The 13,561-nt window shown below is 58.8% G+C and overlaps 1 protein-coding gene across 1 annotated transcript in view; it reads left to right on the forward strand.

The window, feature by feature from the left end:
- Nucleotides 1–2,255: 2,255 nt before the first annotated feature.
- The window catches only part of LOC308054485 (receptor-type tyrosine-protein phosphatase V-like), a 47,588-nt gene continuing 36,282 nt past the window's right edge, over nucleotides 2,256–13,561 (forward strand). Inside the window, exons 1-2 of the mRNA XM_080367401.1 lie at nucleotides 2,256–5,809; nucleotides 5,928–9,007. Coding sequence (XP_080223527.1) covers nucleotides 8,983–9,007 — 25 coding nt within the window. The 5' untranslated portion in view covers nucleotides 2,256–5,809; nucleotides 5,928–8,982. The remainder of the gene's footprint in view (nucleotides 5,810–5,927; nucleotides 9,008–13,561) is intronic.

Here is a 13,561-nt window from a genome sequence, read left to right on the forward strand (position 1 = left end):
GACCAGAGGGCAGCACCAGCCATCGGGAGCTGGATTTTGGCCCTTTTTCCAGGAAACTGAGATACTGAGATGCAGCGTATCCTCTCCCTCTGAAGCCACACAACACCAAGGTACTCATGCTCAGGAAGGTACCCCAGAAAACCCTGCAACACTTTCCCCCTGCCTCTCATGGACCTCCCCATGCCACTGGCTTGGCTCTGCCAGCCACATGTGTAGCTGTGCTGGCTGGGACCAAGGACACCCAAGACAGAGCCCTTGGGAACCACACCTGACCCCCTTCAGCTTTTCCTTATTCAGAAAGCCCTGATGGAGAATGAAAGGGTATCCTGGCCATGAGGACTCATCCAGGGTGGAAGGAGGGCAGGAGGGAAACAGAGATGTGGTGCAGGGAAGTGCCATGGCCCAGGCTCACAGGGGCAGAAAAATCTTCACTGCTGAGACCTCCTGACCCCTACATGCATCTGATGGTGCATGAATGGACCCCGGCAGATGCCCACCCAGCCAGAATGGCTCCTGTTCCTCCTCTGCTGAAGCGCCAGCAGTCTGAGACTTGACAAAAGGGAAGATAGAGCATGGGAGGTCACAGCCCAGTGAAGACCCAGAGCACAAAAGACAAGGTGCTGATGAAAAGCGTGGCATGAGCTGGTGGAGACAGACTGGACACGAGGGAGACTGGTAGTGGATGGAGCAGGAACACACCACTTGACTCAGGGCACTTTTCAGCTCTCAGTACCGCTCCTTGCAACAACCTTCTCCCCATGCCTTGTTGCACCAACCCACATGGCTGCTGCCTGCCGGGGAATGGTATGTGCACCTTCACCTGCCCTGCGGTGGGAGCACACGGGCAGAATGCACACCCACATGTGCAGAGTGAACATCCCTGTTTGCTCATCAGTGTCCACCCATGCAGGCAAAGGGCATGCAAATACCTTGCTGGCCCCTGCAGAGCAGTGAAATCCCAGAGGTGCAAACACACACACACTTCTGTGCTCACTACTTCTGGCCAACTCTGTGCTCCAGCTTGGAAAATGATGCTGCTGCCCTGCTCCTCCTGAGGGACACAGGCTGGGTCCACAGAGGGGTGCAGCAGTGAGCAAAAAGCCAGGACCTGCTCTGGCCAGCTATGGAAGGCACGGAGCCCTGCACCGCTGTTCAGTCATGCTCGCCCTGTCTTGCACCACCAGCTCTGCACCAGATGCGTCAGGCTGGCTTGGGGGTACAGAGCATGGGGGAGATGCTGGGTCCTACAAAAGGGACTGCTGGGGCTGTGGAGGACCTTTGAGGTTTAGGGCAGACCCCCACACAGGGATGGTTTGTTGGCAGGGCAGGACCAGAACTCCAGGGCAGCCATCTCCATCACAATCTGCCACGGGCAAAGGGGAACCCGGCAGTCCTTGAAAGGCAAAACCCAGAAGGGGATGGGGGAAGCAGCACTGAAGGAAATGGCTCTGGGGTGGGTCCCATAGGGCCACAGCTGTGCCCCTCACCATGCTACCTCCCTCCCCTGGTGGGGCAGGAGGGGTCAGGGCCCAGAACAGGAACATCCCTTGTCCTCAGCACTCCCCTCTGCTCTGACCTTGATGGCAGTGGGGTGTCAGTGCCCATATCCCTCATGGGTGGCCTTCACCCTTATGGTCTTACAGCCTATATGGAGAGCAGGACTGCTGCAGAAAGAATAGCATCCCTGCTGCTGGATCCCTCCCCTGCCTCGCTGCAGAAGCCCTAGCCTTCTCCTCTCCCCAGAGGCATCCCACTGGAGAGCAGGGTGGGTGAGTGAGGCGTTTGTGTTTTGGGAGGTGATGATGATGCCCACAGCAGTGCTAGGATGACAAAGGATAGGTGATGGAGGGGTGGATGCGGAGGGAAGAGTCCCAGCTGTCACATCAGCCATTCACCCTGGCCCAGCCTGAGGTGCACAGACATGTGCCAGGCATGGGATCCCATGTGTCCCCTGTCTGCAGACACCTGTGCATTAGGGTCATAAGTTGGGATGTAGGGCCCGGAGAGGTCTGTGGCTGAGCCTTAGGGTCTTGAAGGGACTGTATGGCTGTGGTTTTATTTTCAGCAAGCCCAGCAGCACACGGGGACCCTATGGAGCTGGTGCTTCAGGGAGGAATATCTGGATTTATCCCTGACTAGTACTTGCTGGTGGTTCACTTGCATTTTACAGTTTCACTTCCATGGGGTCATCTTGCACCCCGAGTACCCTCTGGCCATACCCTCATAGACAGTTTCCCTTGTGCAAAGAGCTTGTTCTTCCTACTAAAGCCCAGTAAGTCCTTACGCCCATTTCTTCCCTCCAGCCCCCCAAAGCATGAGCCTCCCCTCCCCGCCGCCCTGCCCTGATCCACACGCCCCAGCACCTCTCCTCACCCTCTCCAAACAGTAGTGTAGCCCCAAAGTCACCTGAACCCAGGCAGGCACCAAACCAGCACCCAAAATGCAGATGCTGCCCCTCAGTCTTGCTCCCCCAGGATTGCCTACCGCACCATGGCCTCGTCTTGCTGGGCCTCCGTCACCTTTGAGTCCAGGTCTCAGAAAGGGCTGGTCTTGCTCCTGCTAACAGGACGGGGAGCTCAGGATGTCCTGCAGGGTTTTGGAAATTAGCCCATCTCCTTTGCTGCCTAAACATCGCTCATGGGCTTGAAGGTGAAGCAGCTGCCTCGGGATTCAGCAGACTGTTAAAACCAGCTGATCAGCTCCCAGCAGGCTGAGGACTGTGCAATTAGCCCGAGCATCCCGCAGAGCCGGCTGCGGGGGGTGCGAGCAGCCCAGTTACGGCACAGGATCGGGGGGCTCCACGCCACTCGCTTGCTGGCCTGGGGACAGCCAGCACCTGGGAGCTGAGTGTAGCACCTCTGCAGATTGCCTGTGCCGGGGAACAGTGTCTTGCTACTCCAGCTTCCTCCGCATAAGCGCATTCCCAAGGACAGCCCCAGCGCTCTGCCGTGGTGTGCAAACGTCTGCTCCGCACAGCCTGTGCCTGTGGGGTTGCTCAGCGCTGCGCGTCAGCCCGGACCCCTCGGGCATCCCACCGGGATGGAGCTGATCCTGGGGAGGGGGAGCCTGAGGGAGTGGACTTGTGACCTTCCTCCTCCTTGCCAGTGACAGTCTGCGCAGAGTTTGCTCCTGCCACTGCCTGGCTCTGTCTGGGAGCAATTAAGCAATTGCCGTTTCATTTTTTCAAGGCATCGGCTGCTGATCTTGCCAGCCCCTGCCCTCCTGCCCTCTCCTCAAGGACAACCAAAAGAACGGTTTACCACCTGGATTTCTTTCTTAACTGTTGGGTGCTTTTTTTTTCTTTGAATGACTGCTGAGCAGAAACATTTTTTGTTTCTGGAATTAGATATTCTCCCACATCTGCTGCAAACAAGCTGAGCTTTCCTCCAACTTTCCAAAGAGAAAGGCAGAGGCAAAACAAGGGAACCACCAGTCCCATCTGTGTGGAGCTAACAATGACAGGGAGTTGATGCTGCTGTGGACTGCAGAAGGATGTGCTGGCACAGGAACAGCTCCCCTGGAAAACGTGTTCTTCTAACCTGAAGGTGCTTTCTGTCAGCATGGTTTATTCCTCTCCTCATGTGGGAGCAAACTCTACCCATTGCTCTTAGCTTCATGCATGGAGGATTGATCCTAAGTCAAGTGGTGAGGGTAGAGGGCATCTAAGCCAGCACATGTGGCCAGATCTCCAAGATACTGAGACTTCAACTCTCCATCCAACAAATGCCAGAGGAGAAGCCACAGAGCCACAGCAAGCGCCATGGAGCTACTTGGTCCACCAGGACACACTGCTGCACCATGAGGGGACACAGCCCCATCCTCAACTGCAGCATCTTGCTCATCCATGTGTCAGCTGGGCTTGCCCTGCACTTCCCCAGCTGCCTCCAAGAGCTGTGCTTTCAGAAAGGCTGCCTGGAAAACTTTGCATGCCTCAGTTTCCCCTGGGGAGCTAGCTGTCTGCCTTGCATGGGAAGCCTGGTGGGGTGGCAGCAAACAGTGGCTTGCCCTAGGCCAAGAGACACACACGTGACTTCTCAGGAGGCTCCAGAGCAGTGCCTGCTTGCAAAACACTGCGAGGTGTGTTGGCAGGAAAAAGGCTCCCAGGAACAAGAAGCCCCGCAGCCACCCTTCATCTCCAGAGCATACAGGACAAAGCAGCTCCCTATGAAAAAGGCACATAAAGGCCTGAAAATCCCTAAAGACTCTTCATGTCGTTCATGTCCTGGGTCCTTTGGCACGCTGCACCCCGTGGCAGCAGGGACCTTGGCACCCAGCAGCATGGGTTGAGCCTCGCTGCCTGCCCCAGCAAAGTGCAGCTGTGTTTGCTTTGCACAGTCCTGCTGCCTCCAGTCCCAGGCTGTTTTCTTGTGGGGCACCGAGCGCGAGCATGGTGACCTCTCGCCGCGTGCAGGGGCTGTTATCAATAACAGGAAATTAACTTGTCAGGAGGGGGGTGTGGGGGTGTGGGGGGAGAGACCCAGAAAGAAAGGAAGCGGTTAGAAAGTAGTCACTTCCATTTTTGCTGTGAGAGAGCCTGCGCCCACACACCACTGGGCTCGGGGGAAACAGCACTGGCTTTCTGCAGGCTTATCTGGTCTGAGATCAGCAGTGAGTTTTTCTCGAAGAGCGTACAGATCCTCTCCTAGCCTCTGATAACAGCTAGAAAGAAGATAGTAAACCAGGGATGGTTAAAAATAGCCCACTTTCAGCCAACGTCCGGTGCAGAAATAGGTGCAAGTCAAACAGATGCTGAGTTTGTTACTCCACAGGGTCTAAGTTTCTTAACCTCACTAAAAACAGCCCAAGCATGTGATGCTGGCTGCACCGTCTGGCCCCAGCACAGGATGGACCTGTGGACGCAGCTAACTGGGAGCAAAGGGCCTTGCTGCTGCATGGAGCACGCCAGGGAGGATGTGCCAGCAGCTTCTCTGTGGAGTCCTAGAGGTGGGGATCAGCTGGAGCTGCCTGAAAGACCAGTGGTGTGGGGTGAAGCTGACCCAAGCACCCAGCTTCTCCAGTTCCCACCTGCTGGCGTGTTGGCTGCTGCTGCTGGACAGAAGGCACCTTTTCTCTATGCAGATACTTGCATAACTCGCCCTGGTGGCTTCTTCCTGTTTTCTTGGGCAAACTGTAGAGCTGAGGCCTGTCAGATCTTTCACTGAGAGCCTTGTTTTCCAGAGCTTTCCATGCTGTTTTCCTGCATTGTGTTAAAGTGTCTTTTTAAGGCAGGAGAGCCTACAGAAAAGCCTTGCTACCCCCTGCAAATGCAAATCCACTGCCGTTATCCCTATGATACAGCACCCTGCAAGACCCCCCTTGAGCACAAGAGAATCAGCCTCCTTGCCCTGAATCCCACCAAAACAATCCTGTCTTAGCACAGCAGGGCATGCCCTACAGACAGGACATGCACCCAGGCAGCCGGGACCATGTGAGGTACATGGCATGAGCGAGGAGACAAATTCTCTGAATTCAAGTCCTCAGTCCTGTAGTTTGGCATTAGGCTGCCAGCACCCACGCCCGGGCTGATGGTGCAGTAAACTGCTTCGATCTGCTCCCGAAAGGAGGTTCCTGAGTTGTGGTGCATCTTGCAAGAGCCAGAGCCCCATGACGGCCGCAGAGGTCCCATCTCTCCAGCCAGAGACTCGCCACAGATGCGCAGAGGCAGCCAGAGGGCAGCAATGCAGAGACGACGGGGCTGCGCACGGTGCGGCTCCTCCAGCAGCCACGCACCCACCGAGGCAGGGCCGTGGAGGGCTGGAACACCAGGGAGGCTCTATAAACAAGCGGCGTCCAGCCTGTTTTGACCTAGGTAAGACTACGAATTCAGCCCAGAGGGGAAGAGAATAGCGCTGTCTCCTGCTGCGGGTCTCTGCTAAAGACTGCAGCTGATCCTAAAGCCAATTTTCTGTGTTTTCTTTCTCTGCCAGATGTCAAGCAGCAGGAACTTGCCTCCCCAGTAAGGGTCTGCTGTGGGACCAGGCTCTGCGTGGACAAGTCCTCTGCCCCAGTGGCACTAGAAGAGCTGCTAAGAAAACAGGAAACTGCTTGACCAGGAAAAAGCAATGAAACATTCGCTTATTCTGCAATGTTTGTTGTTTTAGGCTCTCCCAGCCAAGTGGCTCAAGCCAAACTGCAGCCTGGCTGATCCCTCCGAGCCCTGGGGCAGTCCCTCCCAGACCCTGCAGCCAGCCCAGCCCAGCTGCACCACTCGTGGGACAAGCAAGACAGCGTGGCTTCGCAGCCCAGGTGCCAAACTCACTGCTAATGACAGCTCAGGGAGCGATGAGGAGACTCAGAAAAGCTTGATGTGTCCCCGTTACCAGCCTGCTGCCTGCTCACCCTCCCTCCCCTCCAGCAGCAGAGCACCTCTGCTTCCCGGTGCACAGATGGTAAACTGAGGCAGGGTGGGTGTGTCCCAGCTCAGAGGTGAAAATAGCTTCTGCCAGCGCTTTAGGTAGGGACCAGCTCTCCAAGTCTGGCATCTGGGAAGATCTGCAAGCCCCAAAACCCCCCCATGCCCCCAGACCCTCAAACCAGCATATTCAACTCCATGGACACACAGAGACCCCTGGCCAGGCAAGGCTGAGCCCCATGTCACTCTGTGAGACCCAACGAATGGTCCCACTGTCCCAAGTCAAGCAGCAGAGGATGTGGCTGAAGGCAGACACACTTCACAGGGATCTGGAGCATTGTCAGCAGGCAGTCGTGGAGGGGGCTGATCCTGCATCTCTCTGTGACCACCTCACCTCTGCTCCAGAACTGCAGCACCTGCCTGGTGAGGCCAAGCTTGTGCCAGCAAAGCCTTTAGCAACTGCCAGCTGTGAGACCCGCACCCATGGCCAAGACATGTCCCAGGAAGCAGCTTCCACTGCGATGGGTGGATGCCACCTATGGCAGCACCCCAGGGAGCAGCCAGGCTGCAGCTGTGCCAGCCCTGAACATGTGTCAGCCTGGGGAGGGTGGTCTCGAAGGGGCCTTCAGCTGAGCTGAGGGAAGTAGAACCAGGGTGGGAGTCCCCCAGCTGCTCCCATGAAGAAGCAGAGCTGCCTTTTTTGGGATGGCTGGACACAGAAAGCAGCAGGTACTGCTGACAGCCAAAGAGACAGGCTCGTGTTGGTTTTGGCTCTGGGTGCTATGGGAGATGCCAGCGAGTAGCTGAGAAGCTGCAGAAGCAGGCGCTGGCAAGGCTGCAGCCATGCTGTTGGGAGGGGAGCACCCCTGGGTGCTGCGCCACAGCACCCTGGGACCACCCTGGTGCAAGGAGAGCCACAGGCAGAAGTTGATCCCTCTGCTAAAGCACCAGCTCTTCCCTTGCACAGCCCCATCCTACACCCACGCCCATGCCCTGGGACCCTCCCGGGCATCACAGCTACGGGGCCGTGTGTGAAGAGCTGAGGCTGCCACAGCCTGCCAGGGTGCAGTGCTTGCAGGGCAAGCTGGTCGGCAGCTTGGTACTGCCGTGATGTCACCATCACTGCGGGCAGTGGTCTGCTCGCAGGGTATGTGGGAGAGGGAAAGCAGCCAGGCAGCAAGATGGGACAATGCCCTGCCTTCACCCTGAGCTGCCAGGTAGGCCGCCCGCCCAGGGGCATGGAGGGTGGGCACATCTTGTGTTTACTCCTCAGAAAAAGAGACCTTCCTCCTGAAAACAAAACCTTTTGTGTGCAAATGCAGCCGTCTGGCAGGTTTGGGTTTATACAGAAAACTTTGAACCCGAGGGATGGGGCTGGTTTCATTTTGAGGTGAGTTTTCCTGTTTGTGGCGTTGTTTGGAAACTGAGCTGCCTTCCAGATTTGGAGGCTGTGTTTTCATGTAGCTGCTGAGCATGACAGCAGTGTCCAGGGCTTCCTACTCTCCCTGCTGTGCAGGCAGGCTGGTTTGGACTGAGCCAGCATCACCTTCCCTTCTCCCTTTTCTCTGCAGAGCTTTGCCCAGCCAAGGGGGTGGGACAGGGAGCTGTTGGCAGGGTTGGGTGCACGTGCTGGGAAGGCTGAACCCCCTCTGAGTGGCCACTGAGACATGTGTGACCCCTGTGGGACTGGAAAGGGTCAGATGCAGAAGTCCCCCTGCCATGCACCACAGAGCAGATACAGGAACCCGCTGCTCCCGCGTGGGGCTAAACTAGGCTAGTCCGGCCAGCCTCTTGCAAGGGGACCAGAAACATAAGCTCCAGGCCTTGTTTGCACCTGGGACTGCAGGAAACAGGAGTCCTTGCACTCACTGCCTTGGCTTTTGCACCTCCTCCTGCCACTGTGGGAGAAGGGATGCCTTGGGACCTGCTCCCATGGTCGCAGTTTTCCTCTGGCAAGGCTCTTCTCCTTGCTCTCAGGGACCAGCTGGCCACTCACACACCAGCATTAAGACAAGTGCCATCCTGAAGCAGCTCTTTGAATGCTCTGCACCTCCTGAGCCAGCTCACTAGCTCCTCTCCATGACCCCCTCGACAAGGGACTGAGAGAGACCAGGTTGTTCGCACTCTGGGATGGTGGCTTGTCTGATGGCCCCAGCAAAGCCTTTAGCAATCACAGCCCACAGACTCCTGCAGGGCTGGAGTGTGGGTCTGGATGTTTGTGTAGGCTCCAGCACAGCCCTGGGGCTCTCCCCATCTCTCTTTGCAACAGCAGCATGAAGGGATGCTCGCCATCTCCAGGGGTCCTGTCACAGGGTGCCCTGCAGTGCGTGGTGCAAACCCAGGTGAGGTGCAGGGAGGTGTGAGCCGTGCCCAGCCTGTGGCACGGCACGCATCTTCCACCCTCCCTTGTGCGCAAACCCCTGCCAGCACAGAGTCGCAGGAGACTGTCCAGCTGATCCCTCCTCCCTGGCATCCTGCAGCTGAGATGCTGGGCAAGCCCAGGCGGGCCTTCCCACAGGACCAGCCCAGACTTGAGCATCAGGGCTGTGCACAAGAGGGAGTAAACGGCAAGCGAGAGTGCGCCAAGTTGACACCGCGCGCACCAGGCTCCTGGGGACAGGCTGCGGACCATGCCGGGGATGCCCACCAGGAGAGGTACCAGTCCCACTCCTTGCTCCCCTCTCTCTTCCCAGCTGTGCGGTCGGGAAGCAGCCAGGATGCATGCAGTGGGGGGAAAGGAGCACAAACCCTCCTGTGCTCTGGCACAGCGTGGGCAAACCCCATCCCATGGCCCCGGGGAGGGCAGCAGGGAACGGGCAGCCTCTGTGCATGGCTGTGCCAGAAGCAGAGCCTGGCATTACGCGGCTGTGCCTGCGCAGGGGGGATCTTGTGCCTGGGGTCCCCAGCATAGTGAAGTGCAGTTGGGCACTGGGAGCTGCTTCGTGGCTACTTCTTGGCTCCGTGAGGGGCACCTTTGCTGTCAGCCTGTGCTGGCACAGCACCCCAGGGTGGCAGGCTGGTGGCGGTGGGGTGGCTGGTTTTGGGGCCATCCAGGTGCTGCCCTAGCGCTACTTGCAGTAGGTGTGGGGCAGGCACTCTCCCGGCTGCTGTCAGCCCTCCCCACCTGGTGCCTCTTGCCCCGGCCAGGGGAAGGGGACTCCCGAGCCTGCTCAGTGCCGGGGCGGCACCCGCACCCGGGGGAGGGCAGAGCAGGTCCGCCCGGCTCTACAGGCTTTGGGCGTGCTCTGAGTCACCTGCAGTGCTGCTCTTCCCAGGTCTGCAGGCGCCTGGTTCGCACCCGCAGGCACCCTGGGCTCTGCTGCCAGGTCTCCAGCAGCAAGCAGGGGAGAGGGGGGAGCGCTGAGCGTCACCCGCGCACGGGAGTCACTTCTGCAACTTCTGGCTGTCCCACAGTGTGGCTGCGTATGCCTTGGGCACAGCTTTGCCCTGCAGAAAGGGCAACGTCCCCCACTGCCTGCCTGCCCTCTCCTCTGCAAAATGGGAAGAGCTCCAAGGTTTGAAAGCCTGGGGCAGGAGGCAGGCAAGGGTGCTGGCAGGGCTCCATGTGGAAATGATTAAACACTTGCAAGGGGTTGAAGGAAGAGCATCCCAGTGCTCTAGGGTTTAGGGTTGGAGAACGGTGGCGTGTGAACCTTGCAAAGAGAGAGGTCCCAGCAGCACCCGCATCCTCTGCAGGTTCTGTCCCAGGAACAGCCTGTTCCCCTTGTTCCTCCCTCGCAGCCCCAGGCAGCACTCAGCACCTCAGAAGTGGCAGGAGGGAGAACTTGTGGCCTGGGGCAGTTCACAGCACTGGTGGGCACAAGGAGAGACAGGGATTGGAGGGATGTGGCTGCTGGGCCGAGGTGGGACAGGAGACCCAGAACTGCTCCCAGCCCAATCCCAGTGGCCCCAGTGTCCCACATCATGGGGCTCCAGGGCAACATGTTGTGGCAGAGTGCCAGGCTGGATGCTAGGGGTCCTGCCCAGGGACGGATGGCAGAGCTTCCACGCGGACAGCAGTGCTGCCCATCCAGACATGGGTACAGGCACCTCCATGCAGTGACAGCATTGTTCACAGCCTAGTGCCAGGCCATGGCTGTGCCCCCTCTGGGTGGCAGGCTGAGTCCCTCAGGGGACCTGTCACCTGGCAGCGGTGTGCAGGAACCCTGCTGGGCACTGCCTGTGCCCAGCGTTGGGAGCATTGCCCGCCCGCTGGCTGTCACCACGCACAGACTCTCTGAGACTGGGCATGCTCAGGTACCGCAGGCACGCACTCTGCTGCCCACCCTGCTCATCCTGCCCCTAGGCAGTGCTTCCCAGGGAGGTGCCATACTTCCCCAGGTGTGGAGGACCACCCTCAGGTCTGGGTGATAAGCCAGGGACAAGCCCTGTGCCACTATCTCTGTGGCCAGGGCACCTGGAGCAAAGGCCAATGCATGGAGTACGAAGGCAAACGGGGGGTGGGCTCTGCTCTGGTCTGAGGTGGGCACTGCCCGGGAGGACTGCCTGGAGCCTTTGCCAGACAGGATGCTTCTCACTGCATTGTGACTGCTGTCCCTCGGCATAAGCAAGACCTGACAGCAGTTATGGACATGCTGTCAGAGGTCCCCTTTCCTCTCTCTGCTCCAGACTGCATGATCACACTGGGGTCCAGGGCAAGGACAATCTCCCAGCCTAAGGCTCTCCCCCTTGCGGGACCTGGTGGCTTGGCTGCACAGACCCCATAGTCCCACCCCAGCGCTGGCCAGCATAGCTTTTGAGCACTCATGGTCGGCGAGGCATCCCCCATCCCCCTGCTTCTTGCGGTAGCCTTTGCTACTTCACAGAAAATGTGATGACTTGGCAGCCCCTGAGTTTCCAGGCCTGGTTCCAGCTGCTGGGTGGAGAAGCCTTCTGCAGTTGTTTTTGGGTCTGGCACAGCTGAAGGCTTCACTGTCAGGGGGATGTGAGGGGAGATCTGGCATCTCCAGCTGAAGACAGGCGCTCTCTCTGTCCTTACCCGTGGTGGCATGGTGTCACTGGGGTGGCCACAGGGAGAGTGGTGCCGGCACGTAATGAGCAGCTGCTTCTGTCCAGTTTGGAGGCTGCTGAGCCCTGCGGCGCCAGGGACAGGGCCTGGGTTTGGCTCCCACCAGTGTTCTGGGCTGTTTCCACCGCAGACACAGCCCAAACTCGCTGAGCTCAGGGAGCACAACCACCAGGTCCCCAGGTTTAAATCAGTGGGACTGGTATAGATGCGTGCCCACGGCCAGTGGGGTGCCAGCTCTGCATGCCCCGTGATGGGCCACCAGCAGCATGTGGAGGCTAGGAGAGCTGCTGGGACACAGCTCTGGGTCTGTGCCCAGAGGTTAGTCCCATCCTGATGGGCAGCATGGCATCCTCCCCAGGCATCCCCCCAGCCCATCCTCATGCTGGGCAGGGGGTCACCACTGCTCCTGGATGGGGAGGTGTGGCGCAGTGGTACAGTGGGGCAGCAGGCTCCGGCGGGACGGAGACACTATCCTCCAGGAGTCCCTGCTCGATTCCCCAGCCCAGAGATAGGGAAGGAAGGCAGACCCTTCGGTCCTTGGGCAAGCCAATGCCCGGAGAAGCTCCCTGGTGGTGGAGTTGTACTCCCATGCGGGACTGTGGCAGCAGAATTTGTTTTCCAACAAGCTCCTGAGATACCACATTTACCGACCTCCCTTGCAACTCCATCCCACTGGGCCCAAGTGCCTGGACATGGAGACGACCAGCTTTGCCATAAGGCTGGTGGCAGGCAGGTGTAGCAAGTACACAAGGGGTCATCTTGCTCCCCAGCTGGGCAGGGCAGACAGTCCCAGCTGGAGTCTCCCAGGACTCCAGTGAGTGGGTTTGTCCTCTTGCTGGCCTGGAGCTACTCTTTGGTGTGCTTTGAAGCTAGAGGAGCCCCACCTTGACTCTGTAGCTTGGGAAAATCTGTCTGCGCCACTGCAGGGGACACTGCCTCCTGTCACATGCCTTAGACGTTGGGGGATGCCAAATCTCTTGCCAGGGATTTCCTTGATAATCAAGGGTCCCTCCAGCACCATCACCCTTGAACACAACCCTCAGCCCACCAAGGCCCTCCATCCTAACCTCCAACGTCTGCTTCATCGGCCAGGGGCTCCTCCAATTCAGTTCTGCCATCACCTGCCACGCTGTGGGGGCACCACAGGGTCCCCTCCGCTCCCAGCCTCCCCTGCCTCTGCCTCAGCCATCCTGGCCCTCCAGGCTGCTCACAGCAGCAAACTGCCCCATAGTCCCCGGCCAACATGGGGTCACCTCCCACACCGCTGTGGCAGGGCGCATGGCCTGACAGCCTGCACCCCACCATGGACCTGCGTGGGACATCCACTGAAAGCCTCTTTACAGACGTGTCTGGGGAAAAGCCAGCTATAATCTCCCAGTTCCCAGCCTGGGCCCCTGGGTAAACCTGGCAAGTCCTCGCTGCAGCAGGGAGCTCCAGCCTCCTCCCAGCTGGCTGCAGCCGCCCAGGTCTGGAAAGGAGCCTTTTAAAACAGTCCCCAGCCCACTGGAGACAGCAGCAGCCAGGCCCAAACCTCCTCCTGCCTCGGCTCGTGGAGGGGGACTCCCTCCCCTTCCCTCTAAGTGGCTGGAAAGCGTCACCTCCAGTACCTGCGAGCACCCGCCTTGCACTCGGCTCCTGTGGGAGATGGGCAGCCCCTGGCCATGCTGACATCCAGCAGCAGGGATGGGTGTCCCCAGCTGTCTGTGGCACTGGTTGATGGGTCATTCCTGCCACCACAGGTGCTGGTGGACCTCAGTCCCCAGTGCTTATCAGGGGATCCCTAAAAGCCAGAGTTTTTACCCTGGGCCTCCATCACTTGAGCAGATGTACAGCTTGCATTTTTGGCATTCAGCCCTCCCCAGAGCTGCCAGTATTAAGGATTAAAAAAGCTTGCCTGCACTGGAGCCAAGCATTGCCTTTTGCTCCCACCCTGATCCCTGTGACCAGCGTGCAGGGGGAGGGCATGTCTGGGGACAGAGTGACTTGAAGGGCCTCTGGTTCTTGAGCTGTGCCTCGCTGCTGGGGGGACTTCCGAGTCCTGAACAGAGGAGGCGAAGGTGACAAACGAGCCCTCACGGCCGGGCTGAGCAGCACGGCCAGCACAACTTCACCCCCCCGCCCGCTGCAGGCAGGGGCCGGACCGCCCGAGACTTGTCACCGTTCTTCGCCCCTAGCGGCAA

This window comes from Falco punctatus (genome assembly GCF_963210335.1).
Source record: "Falco punctatus genome assembly, chromosome: 17".
Lineage (NCBI taxonomy): Eukaryota > Metazoa > Chordata > Aves > Falconiformes > Falconidae > Falco > Falco punctatus.